General features: G+C 42.1%; 1 protein-coding gene across 1 annotated transcript in view; it reads right to left on the bottom strand.

Moving 5' to 3' along the window:
- The window catches only part of nf2a (NF2, moesin-ezrin-radixin like (MERLIN) tumor suppressor a), a 71,808-nt gene that overhangs the window by 4,411 nt on the left and 48,348 nt on the right, over positions 1 to 19,049 (bottom strand). The window contains exons 14-15 of the mRNA XM_046346755.1: positions 2,203 to 2,321; positions 862 to 1,021 (exon numbers count right to left, since the gene is read on the bottom strand). Coding sequence (XP_046202711.1) covers positions 862 to 1,021; positions 2,203 to 2,321 — 279 coding nt within the window. The remainder of the gene's footprint in view (positions 1 to 861; positions 1,022 to 2,202; positions 2,322 to 19,049) is intronic.

The following is a 19,049-nucleotide window of genomic DNA, read 5'->3' as shown; positions in this document are numbered from 1 at the left end:
CCCTGTCGACTCCGGGCCTCCCTCCCTTTACTCCATTACCCTCTCTGCCTCCTTCCCTCTCTCCTCCCACCTTCTCTCAACCCGTCTGCACCCTTTCCTTTCTTCTCCTCACCCCTTCGCAGCCTCCCCTTATTTTTCTCAGGGTAAACACACAGATAGACATACCAGAGAGCCACACTGCAATGGCAGTGCAGTCTCAGTCCCCAACACAAAGAGTATTGCTCACTGGCCCCAGTTCAATTAAACAAGCAGTGACTAAGCCCAGCTAAAGCTCAGAACACCCAAGGTGTTCCCATCCATTCCAATGACTGATCGCAGTGCTAAAATCAATTAGTGCTACTCAAACAAGTTTATTTTACACACGGAGACAGAAGGGGTGGCAGGGGGAGGGAGAGGCATTCTGTATGGATGTGCCAAAGCTCACATTTCACCTCAATGGTTTTACAGATTTAGCGAAGAATCTGAGGGTTGCAGATAACGGTTCAGGTTGTGAGCTTAATTTGTTAATTCCTCTTGATGATAGCAGAATAAATCTCTATGTGAAAGTAGTTAGACGGTTATCTAACGGTTATGTTTGATATGCAAGTCTGTGGTGTTTGAGTGGTAGGCTATATGAGGTGTGTGGGAGCAGTCTGTAAGGAGTGATGTGAGAAGTCTGTATGATGATTGTTTGTGTGAGATACACCAATGCATGTGTCATTGACACTGGATAAGTTAGCGACAGACATCACTGTACCTTTTTGAAGTTGCTGTGCTAGCTGGTGCCTCTCTTAGTGTTAGGTGTTTATGACGATTGTGTAGAACGTAATCCTATGTATGTGTGTGCGCGTGCGTGTCTGTCTGAGGAGTTATAGGGCTTACCTTTTTGAAGTTGCTGTGCTTGCTGGTGCCCTTCTCAGTGTTCTCGTTGTGGAGTATATCCAGAGGCGTTTCTCGCTCCTTCAGCTTCAGAGACTCTATCTCTGTCTTCAGCTCATTCAGCTGCTCTTGAAGGTGCTTACTCTTCTCCATATACTCCACCCTGAGAGGACCACAGAAATAAAAATGACAATCCTCCACCTGGGTCATACAGGCCGAAACAAGAAAATATTATCCAAACTTAAGAATAAGATTTTTTCCCCCCCGTTCTCTGTTCCACAATGTTTTGAATTAGTTCTGCCCTAATGAATAGAATCCTGATCAAGACCTCCACAGATGAAAAGTGTTGAGTTATTAGTCTTCCCATGTGACAATCTGTCATTTTGATTCATGAATATGACAAAAAAACGTTTGTAAAATCTTGAATAGCTGCTTGAATTTCATTGATTAACATGAAGTTATAGATATACAAACAAGACGAGGGATAAAACAACATGTCTACATCATTATTTTCAGAACTTAAACATCATGAACTAGTACAATCTGTGCCACATCTTTACAAACAAATATGAATGTATTGTGACATTTCCGTACACTATAATATCCATTAATTATGAAATGAGTGCTTCTGACTGGAATGCGTCAACATTGTACCCCCATGAGTCACGGTCCATGACATTTCTGTGCTCAACGCGTGATAGAGCACACGGGACATGTCTCATTCTGTGTTGTACTGTACATGTGTACAATCAATCAGTATCTAATTGGATGAAGTCAGGTGGCAGGACAGAGAGAGTGGCCAGTGAGTGACTCACTTTTCCGTCTTGAGAGATGGGAGAAGAGGGATTAAAAGATGGAGAGAATTAGACAGGGAGTCGGAGAGAGCGACAGAGCAAGAGCAGGAGATGCGGTTGACAAAGACAGGCAGTCCGAGAAGGAGGGGGAGAAAGAGTGAGAGAAAGAGAGCTATGGAGAAAGATGAGGGACAGAGAGAAGAGAGTGACAGGTGAATACAGGATAGAGAGGGAAGGTTACTGTAGAGTAAGTACATCTGATTGGATGAAGTCAGGCAGAAAGAAAGGCAGTAATGAAGTCAGGTAGAAAGAGAGACAGCTCCTCGAGATAGAGAGCAAGAGAGAAAGAGAGGGGGACAAATAGAACAGAGACGGAAAGAGGGACAAGTCTGTAATAGTGGTGTACATCTGATTGTTAATGCTGCAGGATGGAGCGTGGTGGTCAGTCACTCACTTATCCTTCTCGAAAGAGGAGAGAAGAGAGAGAGAGCAATAGCGAGAGAAAGAGAAGGATGAAAAGACAGAGAGAGCGAAGTGGTCAGTCACGCACTTCTCCTTCTCGATCTCCATGGAGAGGCGCTTCATGTCTGTGTCTTTGAAGTCGAAGCTCAGGTTCTCTCTGCTGAAGCTCAGGTCTGGAGGCATCGCATCACCTGGGACGGTCGAGGGCTGGGAGGAGGAGAGAAAGAGGTAGAGGGGTGGGGAGGGAAAAGAGAGAGAAAATATCAAATGAGAGAGGGGGATAGTGAGTAGAAGCAGAAGAGAGTGACAGAAAGAGAGAAGATAGATGGAAGAATAGGATGACAGAGGGATGGAGTGACAGATTCGGATGAATACTTTGATATGAACGCAGACACACGTAACACACTTCAGAATGGTGACGGAGGCAAAAATACTTTAGAATGCATTAGTCAAATCAACTATATGCCCTGAGCTTGTCTGATGCTTTAAGCTAAATGTTTGATGAAATAATTATGACATAAATTACGAGAGCGGGTTCGACAGCAATTGATTTGATTGTGCCGGGCCTGGCTCAGACTTGCTGTTCTGTGTTTAAAAAAAAGACAGCGAGTGACTAGCACCCGTTGTCGCTCTCTACTCCCTGCTGCAGCGCCACATAACATTAACAGTGTGTCCGCTGTCCGTGTAGCTGAAGCTGCAACTAAATTAGGCCATTTCTGACTGAAAAGTTACTGTAAGTATTGAAATAAGGTATTAAGACCAAACAGGATGTGCTCTTAGGCCTGCATAATATACTTAGCCTAATAAATAATGATCATAATAATAACAATAAGAAGGATATCAAGGAATAAAATTGGGTTATTATTATAATAAATATAATTTCTGACAATTTGGAAGTGTAAACAGCAATAACTAAACTAAATAACTAACTAAATAATAAAAGAGAGGCTAATCTAACAAAAGTGTAAAGCCTTTATTACAGCATAGCAAAGAATAAAAACAGCAGAATTTGTTAGTCCGACATATGGTTGCGTGAGGCTTGGTGCTCACGGAGTCAGTAAGATATTAAACATACACTCAAACAGGCAACAGAATCTGTCTTTTTAATTTTTTTATATATATGGATGATTTATAAAGCCAGGCACATAACAGTTATGCTATTGATTATAAACCTAATAAAGTTTATAATCACCTTTCAATAGGCAATTAAAGTAAGGGCTGTTTTCTCGTTTCCTAACTCTGCTGCCGCCTCTGTCGCATTGTTCTCAACACCAATATGCTGGTTAACTTTGCTATTATGCACACAGCAACATGGTCTTGGAAAAGTCACCAATTCAACCCGCACTGATGTCTTTCAGAACCATGGACAGAGACCACTATCCAACGCGGGAGAAAGTGCATGTTATAAATTAAAATGTTATTACATAACCATATAACCATATGCAATTTCAGTAGCATGTGTCTTAGACTTATGACTGTGCCATCCCCACAGCCTCTACAATGGATCAGTCCACTCAGACTGGTGCGACTCAGACAGGTGTTTTGTACATGGTTTTTTAAACTTATTTTTGCTACTTGCTCGACTAAAGAAATCTTTGTCGACCATCAGCCTATTGACTAAACATTTGACCAGTCGACTAAATGAGGTCAGCCTAGTACACAAAAGTAGGTCACAATGGGGAGAGGCGTTGTGACGTGAGGTGTTGCTTTATTTGTTTGTTTTTTAACCAGATTTGCTGTTCACTTGAGCTATACGAGATGGAAGGGAGTTCCATACACTCATGGCTCTGTATAATACTGTACGTCTTCTTGAATTTGTTCTGGACCTGGGGACTCTGAAAAGACCCCAGGTGGCTTGTCTAGTGGTAAGTGTGTGTGTGTCAGTGCTGTGTGTAAGAAGACTCTACCAACAATTTGGAATCTCCAATACAATGTTTCTTATAAAAACAAGAAGTGATGCGTCAGTCTTTCCTCAACTCTTACCCAAGAGAGACTGGCATGCATACTATTGATAATAGCCCTTTGATTACAATGAAGAGCAAAACGTGCCACTCAGTTCTGGGACAGCTGCAGCTAAAAGAGGTCCTTCTTTGTAGCACTTGGCCATATGACTGGACAACTTATTTAGCCATCTTACATATAAAACCTTATTCGTTCATTCATCAAAAATTGTGAATAACTCACCACAGGTTAATGAGAAGGGTGTGCTTGAAAGGATGAACATAACTCTGCAATGTTGGGTTGTATTGGAGAGAGTTGGTCTTAAATAAATGTTCACACACAGTCTGTGCCTGTATTTAGTTTTCATGCTAGTGAGGGCTGAAAATCCATTCTCACATAGGTACATGGTTGCAAAGGGCATCAGTGACTTAACAGCGCAATTTGCCAAGGCAAGAAACTCTGAGCGCAGCCATATCCAGGCAAGAAACTGCCCATATCAGTGCATTGTGCAGAAAATACATAAGAGTTCAGGGGCTTTACTTTAACAAAGTGATCCATTTTCACTGTTGTGTCCAAAACGTCTAGAAATGCTGTCAGGCATTCCCTTGGGAGCAAGAGCCTCTCGGTGAATACTGCAGCATATCCAAGTGGTCATCGGGAGCAACTGCTTGTACGTGTGTTACCACTCCACTAGGTCTCCCTATCATGGCTTTTGCACCACAGATACCAACACATCTTGACCACCAAAGTCCATTTGATGTCACAAAGCTGTCCAGTAAAATATCCTCTCATGTTGTCCTGGTTTCCAGTGGTTTGCAGAAGAGGATGTCTTCCTTAACTGACCCCCCATAAACGTAACGGACATATACCAGGAGCTGTGCAAGGCCAGCCATATACCAGGAGCTGTGCCAGGCCAGCCACGTCTGTTGACTCATCCAACTGTAGAATTCACTGGCTTGTACGCAAAGCAGTAATTGTTTCAAAACATCTCCTGCCATGTCATTGATGCGTCCTGAAACAGTGTTGTTTGATTAAGTAATTGTCTGTATAGTTTTTTGGGTCTTTTCCCCCAGCATTGTCCCAGCCATATCCGCGGTAGCAGGAAGAATTAAGTACTCCACAATAGTATGGGGATTGCCTGTCCTAGCCAGTCGATAGCTCACCATATGAAATGCTTATAGCCCCTTCTTATTAATGGTGTCTGTTGCTTTTATACATGTCTTACGACTCAACAGTCATCTTTATTCTCACTCAAACAACTTCCGTGGCTTATTTTTCAAATGGTCATGTTTGGTTTCTAATGTTTGGTTTCTAAATGTCTGCGAAAGAGTGAAGGTTTCCCGTGAGAGAGTAACGGTTAATGTGATTGGATGTTAATTAATCGTGTTACATAAAACCCTACCTATCTTTCCTTGCATTTATGACACTGTTTGTCGTTATATCATATTCCAAGCATTTAAAAATGTAATTATACATTGAACTTGAACCTGTAAAATAACTGGATTTTGCTGTCGGACACTTTTTGTATGGAGATCTGGGAAGTGCACTGTAACCTCGTAACATTTCGTATCTTTCTATGTTACGGTGTAAAAACAGTTTTCATGGGCACACATATCCAAAATAACGTTGGAGATTGTAAAATCTAATGCTTCTAACCGAAAGAGCAGCTTAAAGATGATTAACAAAACTCAAATCCATTCTGTCATTAACAGGGTTCTTCAATAATTATCCATAATAGTTGTTTGATGCTCATTTGAGGTCTAGCTGTTAAGTCACGAGAGAACATTCTCACACTACATCAGCTGATTCAGGAAAGATTGTTCTGAATGACAATCAAGTGATAAAGAGCTTGTGTGATATGGCAGGCGATTGAACAACAGCCAAAGTGTTGGAATTCATGTTGATCTCAAGGATTGACAACGTTTGTGTGTGTGTGTTGTTACGGGGTCAAGATAAATAGCCTGTCTATTCCTGAGGATTCTTGAGGTAAGATAACAATGACAGCTGTAGTCTAGTTGTCTGTTTGACTTATGGCAGATTGTTACATTGAGAAGATAGTGTCAAGTTCATGAGAAAAAGTGATGGGCGTTGGAACGCTAGCTGACTTGTGATGGGACAGTGAGTCTGTGTGGTAGAGCCATCGTCATGCACAACATGAGTGCAATGTGCATACAAAACATACACTTCTAAAGGCTTTCCCAAAAAACGTTCCGAATTAAACGTAGACTGCAATTAAAAAATAACTGGCAGAATGGTATCAATTGGGTGGCCGTTAATTTTGCAAACTCTCCCATCACGTCTAGTAGCCAACAAACACCCTAGCGAAACAGTCAATTGCAAGGTGTGCAGTTGAATTAAAGGGGAATTACAGCATTTTTTTGCAAGGCGCACAATTGAAATAAAGGGGAACTACACCAATTATATAAACTTGTTTTACTCAGTGGGTCTACTGATATGGTTTAAGCATTTGTTGTTAATCTGTAAAAAGTGATTTTTAGAGGGAAAATCTGATTTTTGGGGGAAACATTTCCTAAAGTATTCCATAGGCCGACTTGTTGTCCTTTATTTATGATTAATATACAGTATATGATATTATTATAATTGTACATAGCCTGCCAGAATACATTGTTAGACAAAAAAGTGTGTATTTTAAAGCATTTGATTGGATTTTGTGTGCCGTATTTCAAAGTTCAAAGTTACATAATGGCATAAGTATAGTCGCAGGAAGTAGGGGTGATGCAGCACCTCCTGATAAATCAGTATTAAAATAAAAATGTATATTTATACTCCTGTATGAGCAGAGCGGGGAGAAAAATTGAGGACATATTAAACAAAGGACAAAACTACAACAAAACAGACATGAGATGTCCCTTGCTTGTAGTATACTAAAAGAGGAACGTTTCAAGGTGACTGTGAGAAGGCAAAAAAGCTACAGCAGCAGGAAAAAATGTATAACGCCAGAGCTTCTCAGCAACAAAATAATATTTAAATGTATATCTATCCATTTTGAAAATTTGACCCCGATGTCACATTAGTCGCTTTATTTATAGAAAGACCCATTTACAGTGCCTTGCAAAAGTATTCATCCCCCTTGGCGTTTTTCCTCTTTTGTTGCATTACAAACTGTAATTTAAATAGATTTTTATTTGAAAGAATATGGCACCACAACAAACCTGCCAAAACTCACAGACCAGACAAGAAGGGCATTAATCAGAGAGGCAACAAAAAGACCAAAGATAACCCTGAAAAAGCTGCAAAGCTCCACAGCGGAGATTGGAGTATCTCTCCATAGAACCACTTGAAGCCGTACACTCCACAGAGCTGGGCTTTACGGAAGAGAGGCCAGACAAAAGCCATTGCTTAAAGAAAAAAATAAGTAAACACATTTGGTGTTTGCCAAAAGGCATGCGTGAGACTCCCCAAACATATGGAAGGTACTCTGGTCAGATGAGACTAATATGGAGCTTTTTGGCCATCAAGGAAAACGCTAAGTCTGGCACAAACCAAACACCTCTAATCCTCCCGGGATGGTGAAACTGGTCAGAATTGAAGGAATGATGGATGGGAAATTCTTGAGGGAAACCTGTTTCAGTCTTCCAGACATTTGAGACTGGGACAGAGGTTCATCTTCCAGCAGGACAATGACCCTAAGCATACTGCTAAAGCAACACTCGTCACCCGTCAAAGCCCAGACCTCAATCCAATTGAGAATCTGTGGTATGACTTAAAGATTGCTGAACACCAGAGGAACCCATCCAACTTGAAGGAGCTAGAGCAGTTTTGCCTTGAAGAATGGGTAAAGATCGCAGTGGCTATATGTGCCAAGCTCATAGAGATATACCAAGAGACCGGCAGCTGTAATTGCTGAAAGGGGGGGGGGGGGTGAATAGTTATGCACACTCCAGTTTTTTTTGTCTTCTTGTTTGTTTCACAATAAAACATACAGGCATGTCACATAAATCAAATGATAGAAACACCTAATTAATCTATTTTAATTCCAGGTTGTAAGGCAAAAAATAGGAAAAATGCCAAAGGGGGTGAATACTTCCGCAAGTCACTGTATAAAGTGTCTCAGAGTAAGAGTGATCTAGGATAAGCTTAACCTTTAGATTATAATTAATAAGAGGGAAGACCTGAACCTAGATCAGCACTCCTACTCTGAGACACTCTGAGACAGGCCCTGTACTGTATGTTATGTACTGTACTCTGTAATACTGAGAAGTGATGTAATATATGAACACAATTCTCTTGTGGGCGGGCAGGCCGGCAGAGTGTAAATGCTACTGTGCTGGAGGTGGACTAGCTACTGTACATCTAAGTGGTGGAAGGGTGATGAGTTCATCTACACAAGTCAGTCATTTAATGTAAAGAGATTTGGAGGTGGATGCTGCTGCATCAATGACAGAATTTGCTGTATAGCACACTGTATTACTTATACAACTAATATACTATATAATATAAGTACAGGACATGAGTAAAAACTAACGTGGGCATTGTTTAATGCGTTTCACAAGACAAAACATCCCAAGCGTTCCAATGCATTTAATCAGGTGGGCGTTACAGGTGGAATAAAGGAACATACTAGAATATCAATGCACAACATATTCCTCTCCCTTTACTTTTGATGCCTCATAAGGAAAAAGTGAATATTCACTGTTTCGCATATTATTTTATTTTTAACATAACAGTTCTCTTAATGTAAATAAAGGAACTTTTCAGAATAACCATTTCTGAACTAGGCAAAGAAGGTAGATGGCCTCAGTTCCCAGACTTAACCCTGGGTGTATTCTGCCCCAATGTCAGAGGTTAGTCATAACTAAATGTTCAATCTTTTAAGGAAGTCATCTTTCTCTCTCGTTATTAGTCGACTGGTCGACCGAGAATGTTTTAGTCAAGCAGTAACACATATACACTACCGTTCAAAAGTTTGGGGTCACATCGAAATGTCCTTGTTTTTTTGGTCCATCATTATTACCATCACTCCTGTGTTCCAATGGCACGTTGTGTTAGCTAATCCAAGTTCAGAATTTTAAAAGGCTAATTGATCATTAGAAAACCCTTTTGCAATTATGTTAGCACAGCTGAAAACTGTTTTTCTGATTAAAGAAGCAATAAAACTGGCCTTCTTTAGACTAGTTGAGTATCTGGAGGATCAGTATTTGTGGATTTGATTACAGGCTCAAAATGTCCAGAAACAACAAATTGCCAAGAAACTGAAGATCTCATACAACGCTGTGTACTACTCCCTTCACAGAACAGCACCAACTGTCTCTATCCAGAATAGAGTGGGAGGCCCCGGTGCACAACTGAGCAAGAGGACAAGTACATTAGTGTGTCTAGTTTGAGAAACAGACGCCTCACATGTCCTCAACTGGCAGCTTCATTAAATAGTACCAGTCTCAACTTCAACAGTGAAGAGGCGACTCCAGGATGCTGGCCTTCTAGGCAGAGTTGCAAAGAAAAAGCAATATCTCAGACTGGCCAATAAAAATAAAAGATTAAGATGGGCAGAAGAACACAGACACTGGACAGAGGAAGATTGGAAAAAAGTGTTACGGACAGACGAATATAAGTTTGAGGTGTTCGGATCACAAAGAATAACATTTGTGAGATGCATAAAAAATGAAAAGATGCTTAAGGTGTGCTTGACGCCATCTGTCAAGCATGGTGGAGGCAATGTGATGGCATGGGTTTGCTTTGGTGGTGGTAAAGTGGGAGATTTGTACAGGGTAAAAGGGATCTTGAAGGAGGAAGGCTATCACTCCATGCCCTGTGGACGGCTCTTAATTGGAGCCAATTTCCTCCTACAACAGGACAATGACCCACAGCGCCAAACTATGCAAGAACTATTTAGGGAAGAAGCAGTCAGCTGGTATTCTGTCTATAATGGAGTGGCCAGCACAGTCACTGGATCTCAACCCTATTGAACTGTTGTGGGAGCAGCTTGACCATATGGTACGTAAAAAGTGTCCATCAAGCCAATCCAACTTGTGGTAGGTGCTTCAGGAAGCATGGGGTGAAATCTCTCTAAATTATCTAGAATGCCAAAGGTCTGCAAGGCTGTAATTGCTGAAAATGGAGGATTCTTTGACATACAATTATTATTTAAATTAAAAAACCTGAACAGGCAGTTAACCCACTGTTCCTTGGCCGTCATTGAAAATAAGAATTTGTTCTTAACTGACTTGCCTAGTTAAATAAAGGTAAAAATAAAAAATAAAATAACAATTTTGCAACTCATTTCATGTATGTTTTCATGTAAAACAAGGACATTTTGAAGTGACCCCAAACTTTTGAACGGTAGTATATATATTTGCGCTCATCTCAGTGAACTAGTCCACTGGAGGCCTAGACTAAGTCAATTTATGCTTGATCCCAAAATGTGGTCCGAGGCTCCATATAGATGGTGTAATGCAATTGCGGAGCCTCCAGAGGCCAAATCGAGCTCCATACCACATCACCATGCTCCTCCCAAATTTTGTAGGGCTCTTGTATAGCTCCACATTGACATGATTGGTTGACGGTTTTCTATATCCTGTAAAAAAACACAAACTCACTTCCTTGACAACAGCTCTGCACTGCTCCGCAAAGTGCAAGAAGTACGAATGCCCTGACTTCTGCTGAGGCCATATCACCGTAAATGCTGCATGGGCAATGCAGACGTCGGATTGACCATGCACTCAGATGCACAATGCCCTTCTTACTCCAGAATGCGCTCTCTCCTGCCAATTTGTGCACATTTATTGTATCAAAGATTAATTCTGTTAATTGTTTGTGCTAGATTTTTAGCATATATCAATTCCACATTACATATTTCACCAGTAATTTCTAATCTCTGTCATTTCTGTTAATGCATACAATATTATTATTCCCGTTATCATTGTCGGAGTGGACACATTATTTGCAGAGTACATAACACTTGTGAGAAACACGTTTTGGTTAATTTCATTCCATTTATGAGGTGTCAATTTAGTCATTGTCTTTTTGTTTGGAGAGCTCCTGTCAATGTTGAGTCAATGTTGAGACACACACGCATTTAAGTAGGGCGATAGGCTTCCTGGCCTGCATGCAAATGTAGGCATATAAATGTGCCCATTTGGGGATCTGATAGTATTTCTGATTGGCTTAACACACTACCACTAATGACTTGTGGAGCTTCTCAAATTAATGTTTTCTTCACCTCAAATAGCAAGCAAACAAAGTCTGTTTTTACACCCATTGAGAATTACAATAGTTCCTCAATGTATTTGAAAAACCTTTCTAGCTCTCTCTGTTTCGATAATCAGTGTGCAAGGGAAAAATGTCATGCTCTGTTCGAGTAGAAACGTCATAAAATAAGCCTACCTGATTACTTATCAGTGCTTGGACTGAAATCAATTCTGGTACTCATTTTGATTGCTGGTACTGTTTATATTTAGGTGCAGGAGCTCCACAATATGTGAGCTAATATTCTATAAAAAGGAACTGGAAGTCAAGCAGCAGAACATTTTAGGTGCCGATACTCAGCCCCGGTGAGCTCCTGCCAAGTCAAGCAATGCTTCTTATCCATTGAGCAAATAGCCTACAGCTGTGTCTGTCCCAAGCTCACTGGCACTGGAAACTCTGAGGGCCCAGAATATTTTATAGGCAAGCTTCAAGCAGGACCCAAGTTAATTTAATAGTTACAATGTTTCAAGTTCCTTGCAGATTGGCTACACTTCACATGGCCTATGTGATTTATAGGATATTTCTTTTTAAATTCAGGATATTTTCTACCTGCAATGTTTTTATGTGTTGGCTATTTTTACATAGTTGGTAGAGTTACTTTTTAGGTTTGTATCATTTTTATTTAGATATAATTTAGATTAACCACATGACAATGATTTAGATATGAAGTTATTATAAAGTAAAACAAACTGATTCACGAAAACCAAAACTGGCACCCAGATAGGTAGAAATGGTAAGATAAATGGGCATTCCACATTCGTGTAGCCTATTACCGGCAACTTCAGGAGAGCAATGGCATAATCTGCGAAAGCGAGCAGGAGCAGGAGGAGAATAGTTGGGTCAGGTTATCTAGATCTCTGGCGCACTCAAGGCATTTGTCTTATTTCATAAAACCGTAAGCTTAAAGTATCAGACAAGCACAATGTATATTGTTGATTTTATAAAAAAACACATAGGGTGTGTCTATATGGAAAAATTACCCAGGTGCCCATTTTTTGTAGCATGGGGGGTGTTTCTGTAGGTCAATAGGAAGGTGTTTAGGCATCTATTGAGGGCCCTGTTCTCTTGTGATGTTCTTAAAGCTTGCTCCTTTTGTCTGGACAAAACTTTCATCTCTTCATCACTGCAACGTCAGGCCATTTGCTGTGTGCGTCGACTGCACCTAAGAACATATTATCCTCCAGTGGGCCTGCATAGTCTATGTGGACTCCCTGCCAAGGCTCCTCTGAGAAGTCCCATAGCTGAGGCATGTTGCTCATCTTTCGACATGCAGAATGTCACTTGGCCTTGTCTTTGATAGCAGCGTCCAAACCTGGCCACCAAAAGTAGCTGTGTGCAATCTCCTTCATTCGCACCATGCCACAGTGCCCTGAATGAAGTTCAAGCACCTGCCTTCTCAGAGTAGCGGTATGATGACTCGAAAACCCCATAGCAAGCATCCAGACTGAAGTGTGAGCTTGTATCTCCTCACCAGGTAAGGCTTTAGGCTGTCCAACAGCTGTCCTCCTTTCCCACGAGTGACAATGTACACAACCTCAGACATCACTGGATCAGTGTGGGTGAACTTTTTCACTTGGACAGATGTAACTGGGGTGTGCGTCACTTCCTTGAAGTAGAAGATATGAGCCTGGGAGTGCTCAGTGTGTGTGACAGGTAAGGGAAGCCTTGAGAGGCCGTCTGCTGATATCATACTGGTGAGCAGATAACAGTAATGCCCATCGCTGCATGCGGCTGGAAGCGAGCAACGGAATACCGGTGTGGGGACCAAAGATGGAGATGAGGGGTCTATGGTCCGTCAGCAGTGTGAACCGTCGGCTAAACAGAAACTGATTACATTTCTTAACACCAAACACGATGGTGAGTGCTTCACGCTCCATCTATGCATAATTGCTCTAGGCTTTATTTAAGGTCCGTGATGTGAAAGCTCCCATTCTGTGGGGATGGAGTTTCTGCAACGACCTTCACCTTTGATGTCACTTTGTGGAGCGCTGAACTGTCTGACGTGGCCCAGGTACTCAATAGAAGGCCGGAAAAACGTGAATTTGCCCTTCTGGACCCTCAGACCATACTCCTCCAGTCTCTGTAGTGTAGCGTCCAGGTTTCTCAGGTGCTCATGCTCATCTTTGCCTGGTGATGAATAGATCAAGGTAACATTGGACCCTGGTGAGCCCGCTCAGTATCTGGTCATTAGGCCAGAGCTGAGGTGATTCCAAAAGGAAGCCTCCGGTACCTGTAGTCCTTTGTGAGTCACTATGGTCTACAGTTCTTGTATATCTTAATCCACATGCATCTGTAGACAGACCTTTCTTACTGAATTTCTGTCCTCCAGGTAAACCAGAAAAGAGAATCAATGAGAGGTAGTGGTTATTTTTCAGCAGTCAAATCAAATTATATTGGTCACATACACATGGTTAGCAGACGTTAATGCAAATGTAGCGAAATGCTTGTGCTTCTAGTTCATGCAGTAATATCTAACAAGTAATCTAACAATTTCACAACAACTACCTTACACACACAAGTGTAAAGGAATGAATAAGAATATGTACATATAAAAATATGGATGAGCGATGGCTGAACGGCATAGGCAAGATTCTGTAGATGGTATAGAGTACAGTATATACATATGAGATGAGTAATGTAGGGAATGTAAACATTATATAAAGTGGCATTGTTTAAAGTGACTAGTGATACATTTATTACATCCAATGTTTTATTATTAAATTTAATCAGTATGTTGGCAGCAGCCACTCAATGTTAGTGATGGCTGTTTAACAGTCTGATGACCTTGAAATGGAAGATGTTTTTCAGTCTCTCAGTCCCAGGTTTGATGCACCTGTACTTGATGATCTTTTTGGCCTTCCTGTGACATCGGGTGGTGTAGGTGTCCACGAGGGCAGGTAGTTTTCCCCCGGTGACGTGTTGTGCAGACCTCACTACCCAATGGAGAGCCTTACGGTTGTGGGCAGAGCAGTTGCCGTACCAGGCGGTGATACAGCCCGACAGGATGCTCTCGATTGTGCATCTGTGAAAGTTTGAGTGTTTTTGGTGACAAGACAAATTTCTTCAGCCTCCCTTTGGTTGTAGAGGCACTGCTGCGGTTTCTTCACCACGGTGTCTGTGTGGGTTGACCATTTCAGTTTGTCCATGATGTGTACACCGAGGAACTTAAAACTTTCCACCTTCTCCACTACTGTCCTGTCGATGTGGATCTGCTGTTTCCTGACGTCCACGATCATCTCCTTTGTTTTGTTGACGCTGAGTGTGAGGTTATTTTCCTGACACCACACTCCGAGGGCCCTCACCTCCTCCCTGTAGGCCGTCTCGTCATTGTTGGTAATTAAGCCTACCACTGTAGTGTCGTCTGCAAACTTGATGATTGAGTTGGAGGCGTGCATAGCCACGCAGTCATGGGTGAACAGGGAGTACAGGAGAGGGCTGAGAACGCACCCTTGTGGGGCCCCAGTGTTGAGGATCAGCGGGGTGGGGATGTTTCCTACCCTCACCACTTGGTGGGCGTCCCGTCAGAAAGTCCAGGACCCAGTTTCACAGGGCGGGGTCGAGACCCAGGGACTCTAGCTTAATGACGAGTTTGGAAGGTACTATGGTGTTAAATGCTGAGCTGTAGTCGATCAGCATTCTTACATAGGTATTCCTCTTATCCAGATGGGTTAGGGCAGTGTGCAGTGTGATTGCGTCGTGTTTGGACCTATTTGGGCGGTAAGCAAATTGGAGTGGGTCTAGGGTGTCAGGTACGGTGGAGGTGATATTATCCTTGACTAGACTCTCAAAGCACTTCATGATGACGGAAGTGAGTGCTACGGTGCGATAGTTGTTTAGATCAGTTACCTTAGTCTTCTTGGGAACAGGAACAATGGTGGCCCTCTTGAAGCATGTGGGAACAGTAGACTGTGATAGGGTTTATTGAATATGTCCGTAAACACACCAGCCAGCTGGTCTGCGCATGCTCTGAGGATGCGGCAAGGGATGCCGTCTGGGCCGGCAGCCCTGCAAGGGTTAACACGTTTAAATGTTTTACTCTTGTTGGCTGTGGAGAGCCCGCAGGTTTTGGTAGCGGGCTGTGTCGGTGGCACTGTATTGTCCTCAAAGCGAGCAAAGAAGCGGTTTAGTCTGCCTGAGAGCAAGACTTCAGGGTCTGCGACGGGGCTGGTTCTCTTTTGTAGTCCGTGATTGACTGTAGACCCTGCCACATACCTCTCGTGTCTGAGCCGTTGAATTGCGACTCTACTTTGTCTCTATACTGACGCTTAGCTTGTTTGATTGACTTGCGGAGGGAATAACTACACTGTTTGTATTCGGTCATGTCTCCGGTCGCCTGCCCTGATTAAAATCAGTGGTTCGCGCTTTCAGTTCTGCACGAATGCTGCCATCAATCCACAGTCTCTGGTTGGGGAAGGTTTTAATAGTCGCCGTGGGTACAACATCACCGACACACTTGCTAATAAACTCACTCACTATCCGGAAAATATCCCAGTCCACGTGATCGAAGCAATCTTGAAGCGTGGAATCAGATTGGTCGGACTAGCGTTGAACAGACCTGAGCACGGGCATTTCCTGTTTTAGTTTCTGTCTATAGGATGGGAGCAACAAAATGGAGTCGTTGTCAAATTTGCTGAAGACGGGGTTAACGGTGACATCTTTTATGACTGGAACAACAGGTATAGCCCATTCACTAGATCCAATACTCCACTCTCGACTAGTCTTTTTAGCTAAGTTTCAACTTTTGGTTTTATGGTGTACGCGCTTTGAAGCATTTTGGCTTGCTGTCTGGTTACATGGTCAGTTTAACTTATGTCCTTCATACTGCCAAGTTCTCCATTGAACATATCCGCGTTTCCTTAATTTCCTCAAGCTTTGTGTCCTCTTCTGCAACCATGTGAATTTCTTGCCAGTTTATAGTTTGATATTTTTCAGCCATGTGCATCCTAGCAAAGCTGGATGGTTGTCTTTCACGATGTAGATTGGTAGTTTTAACTTCTGTTTGTTACAGTAGAGATGAACAATCACGCTTCCTCTCACTGGAACAGTCTCAACAGTGTATGTTTTCAGCGTCATCTTTGTGGGCGGTGGTGTGAGGTGAAGTTGAGGTGAAGGTGTAGTTCTCCTTGTATACCGCCTCAGACAGCAAAGATACGGCTGCTCCAGTGTTCACTTGCATCCGTACTACTTTTCCAACCAGTAGCGGTGTCACCCAATATCTGTGTCCATTGTCTGAAATGGACAAAACATGCAAAGATTCGTCCCCTTCTGAATCCTCTGTGTGCTCCAATTTATGCACTTTCCATTGTTAAGTACTTTTGTTTGATTGTGCCTTGTGCCTTTTTGCTTTTACATGCACGTTCGATGTGACCCCTTTCTTCACAACCTCTGCTGTCTAAGTACCAACACTCCTTTGCTTGACCTGGATTCCCACCGTTTTGTAAATCCGTAGACACCGTATGCACTTGGGTCGATGCACTTAGCTGGTGTGTCTTAGTTTGCTATTTCCATTGATGTACTCAATTATATTGCTCTCTGCAATGTTAAGTTACTTTCAGTCAAAAGGCGTTTCAAATCAAATCATATTTGTCACATACACATGGTTAGCCGATGTTAATGCGAGTGTAGCTAAATGCTTGTGCTTCCAGTTCCGACAGTGCAGTAAAATCTAACAATCCCCAACAACTACATAATACACACATCTGAGGGTGAATGAGAATATGTACATGTAAGTATATGGATGAGCAATGGCCGAGTGGCATAGGCAAGGTACAATAGATGGCATAAAATACAGTATATACACGTCATATGTGTAATGTAAGATATGTAAACATTATTAAAGTGGCATTATTTAGATTGACATTGTATACAGTGACTAGTGATCCATTTATTAGTGGCCAGTGATTGGGTCTCAATGTAAGCAGAAGCATCGGAGTTAGTGATTGCTGTTTAGCAGTCTGATGGCCTTGACATAGAAGCTGTTTCAGTCTCTCGGTCCAAGCTTTGATGCACCTGTCCTGACCTCACCTTCTGGATGGTAGCGGTGTGAACAGGGAGTGGCTCTGGTGGATGATGTCCTTGATCTTTATGGCCTTCCTGTGATATCAGGTGCTGTAGGTGTCATGGAGGGCAGGTAGTTTGCCCCCGGTGATGCATTGTGAATACTGCACCACCTTCTGGAGAGCCTTGCAGTTGAGGCTGGTGCAGTTGCCGTACCAGCCCGACAGGATGCTCTCGATAGTGCATCTGTAAAAGTTTGTTAGGGTTTTAGGTGACAAGCTAAATTTCTTCCGCCTCCTGAGGTTGAAGAAGCGCTGTTGCGCCTTCTTCATCACACTGTGCGGGTGGACCATTTCAGTATGTCTGTGATGTGTACGCCGAGGAACTTAAATCTTTCAACCTTGTTCACTGCTGTCCCTTCGATGTGGATAGGGGGCGCTCCCTTTGCTGTTTGCTGAAGTCTGCGATAATTTCCTTTGTTTCGTTGAAGTTGTTGCACACTCCGAGTGCCCTCACCATCTCCCTGTAGGCTGTCTTGTTGTTGTTGGTAATCAAGCCCATTACTATTGTGTCATCTGAAAATTTGGCCCGTCTGAAGTTTGCCAATGACCATCTGGATGATACAGAGGAGGAATGGGAGAAGGTCATGTGGTCTGATGAGACAAAAATAGAGCTTTTTGGTCTAAACTCCACTCGCCGTGTTTGAGGAAGAAGAAGGATGAGTACAACCTCAAGAACACCATCCCAACCATGAAGCATGGAGGTGGAAACATAATTCTTTGGGGATGCTTTTCTGCAAAGGGGACAGGAAGACTGCACCGTATTGAGGGGAGGATGGAGCCATGTATCGCGAGTTCTTGGCCAACCACCTTCCCTCAGTAAGAGCATTGAAGATGGGTCTTGGCTGAGTCTTCCAGCATGACAACGACCCGAAACACACAGCCAGGGCAACTAAGGAGTGGCTCCATAAGAAGCATCTCAAGGTCCTGGAGTGGCCTAGCCAGTCTCCAGACCTGAACCCAATAGAAAATCTTTGGAGGGAGTTGAAAGTCCGTATTGCCCAGCGACAGCCCCGAAACCTGAAGGATCTGGAGAAGGTCTGTATGGAGGAGTAGGCCAAAATCCCTGCTGCAGTGTGTGCCAAACCTGGTCAAGAACTACAGGAAACGTATGATCTCTGTAATTGCAAACAAAGGTTTCTGTACCAAATATTAAGTTGTGCTTTTCTGATGTATCAAATACTTATGTCATGCAATAAAATGCAAATTAATTACTTAAAAATCATCAAATGTAATTTTCTGGATTTTTGTTTTAGATTCCGTCTCTCACAGTTGAAATGTACCTATGATAAAAAAATACAGACCTCTACATGCTTTGTAAGTAGGAAAACCTGCAAAATTGGCACTGTATCAACTACTTGTTCTCCCCACTGTATATATATGTATATATATGTATATATATATATATATATATATATATATATATATATATATATATATATATATATATATATATATATATATATATATATATATATATATATATATATATATGTATGTATATGTATATATGTATATGTGTATATACACTGCTCAAAAAAAATAAAGGGAACACTTAAACAACACAATGTAACTCCAAGTCAATCACACTTCTGTGAAATAAAACTGTCCACTTAGGAAGCAACACTAATTGACAATAAATTTCACATGCTGTTGTGCAAATGGAATAGACAACAGGTGGAAATTATAGACAATTAGCAAGACACCTCCAATAAAGGAGTGGTTCTGCAGG

The sequence above is a fragment of the Oncorhynchus gorbuscha genome, linkage group LG04, assembly GCF_021184085.1.
Source record: "Oncorhynchus gorbuscha isolate QuinsamMale2020 ecotype Even-year linkage group LG04, OgorEven_v1.0, whole genome shotgun sequence".
Taxonomy (NCBI): Eukaryota; Metazoa; Chordata; class Actinopteri; order Salmoniformes; family Salmonidae; genus Oncorhynchus; species Oncorhynchus gorbuscha.
Note: the sequence above shows the minus strand (reverse complement) of the source record. Positions and strands in the feature narration are given on the sequence as shown.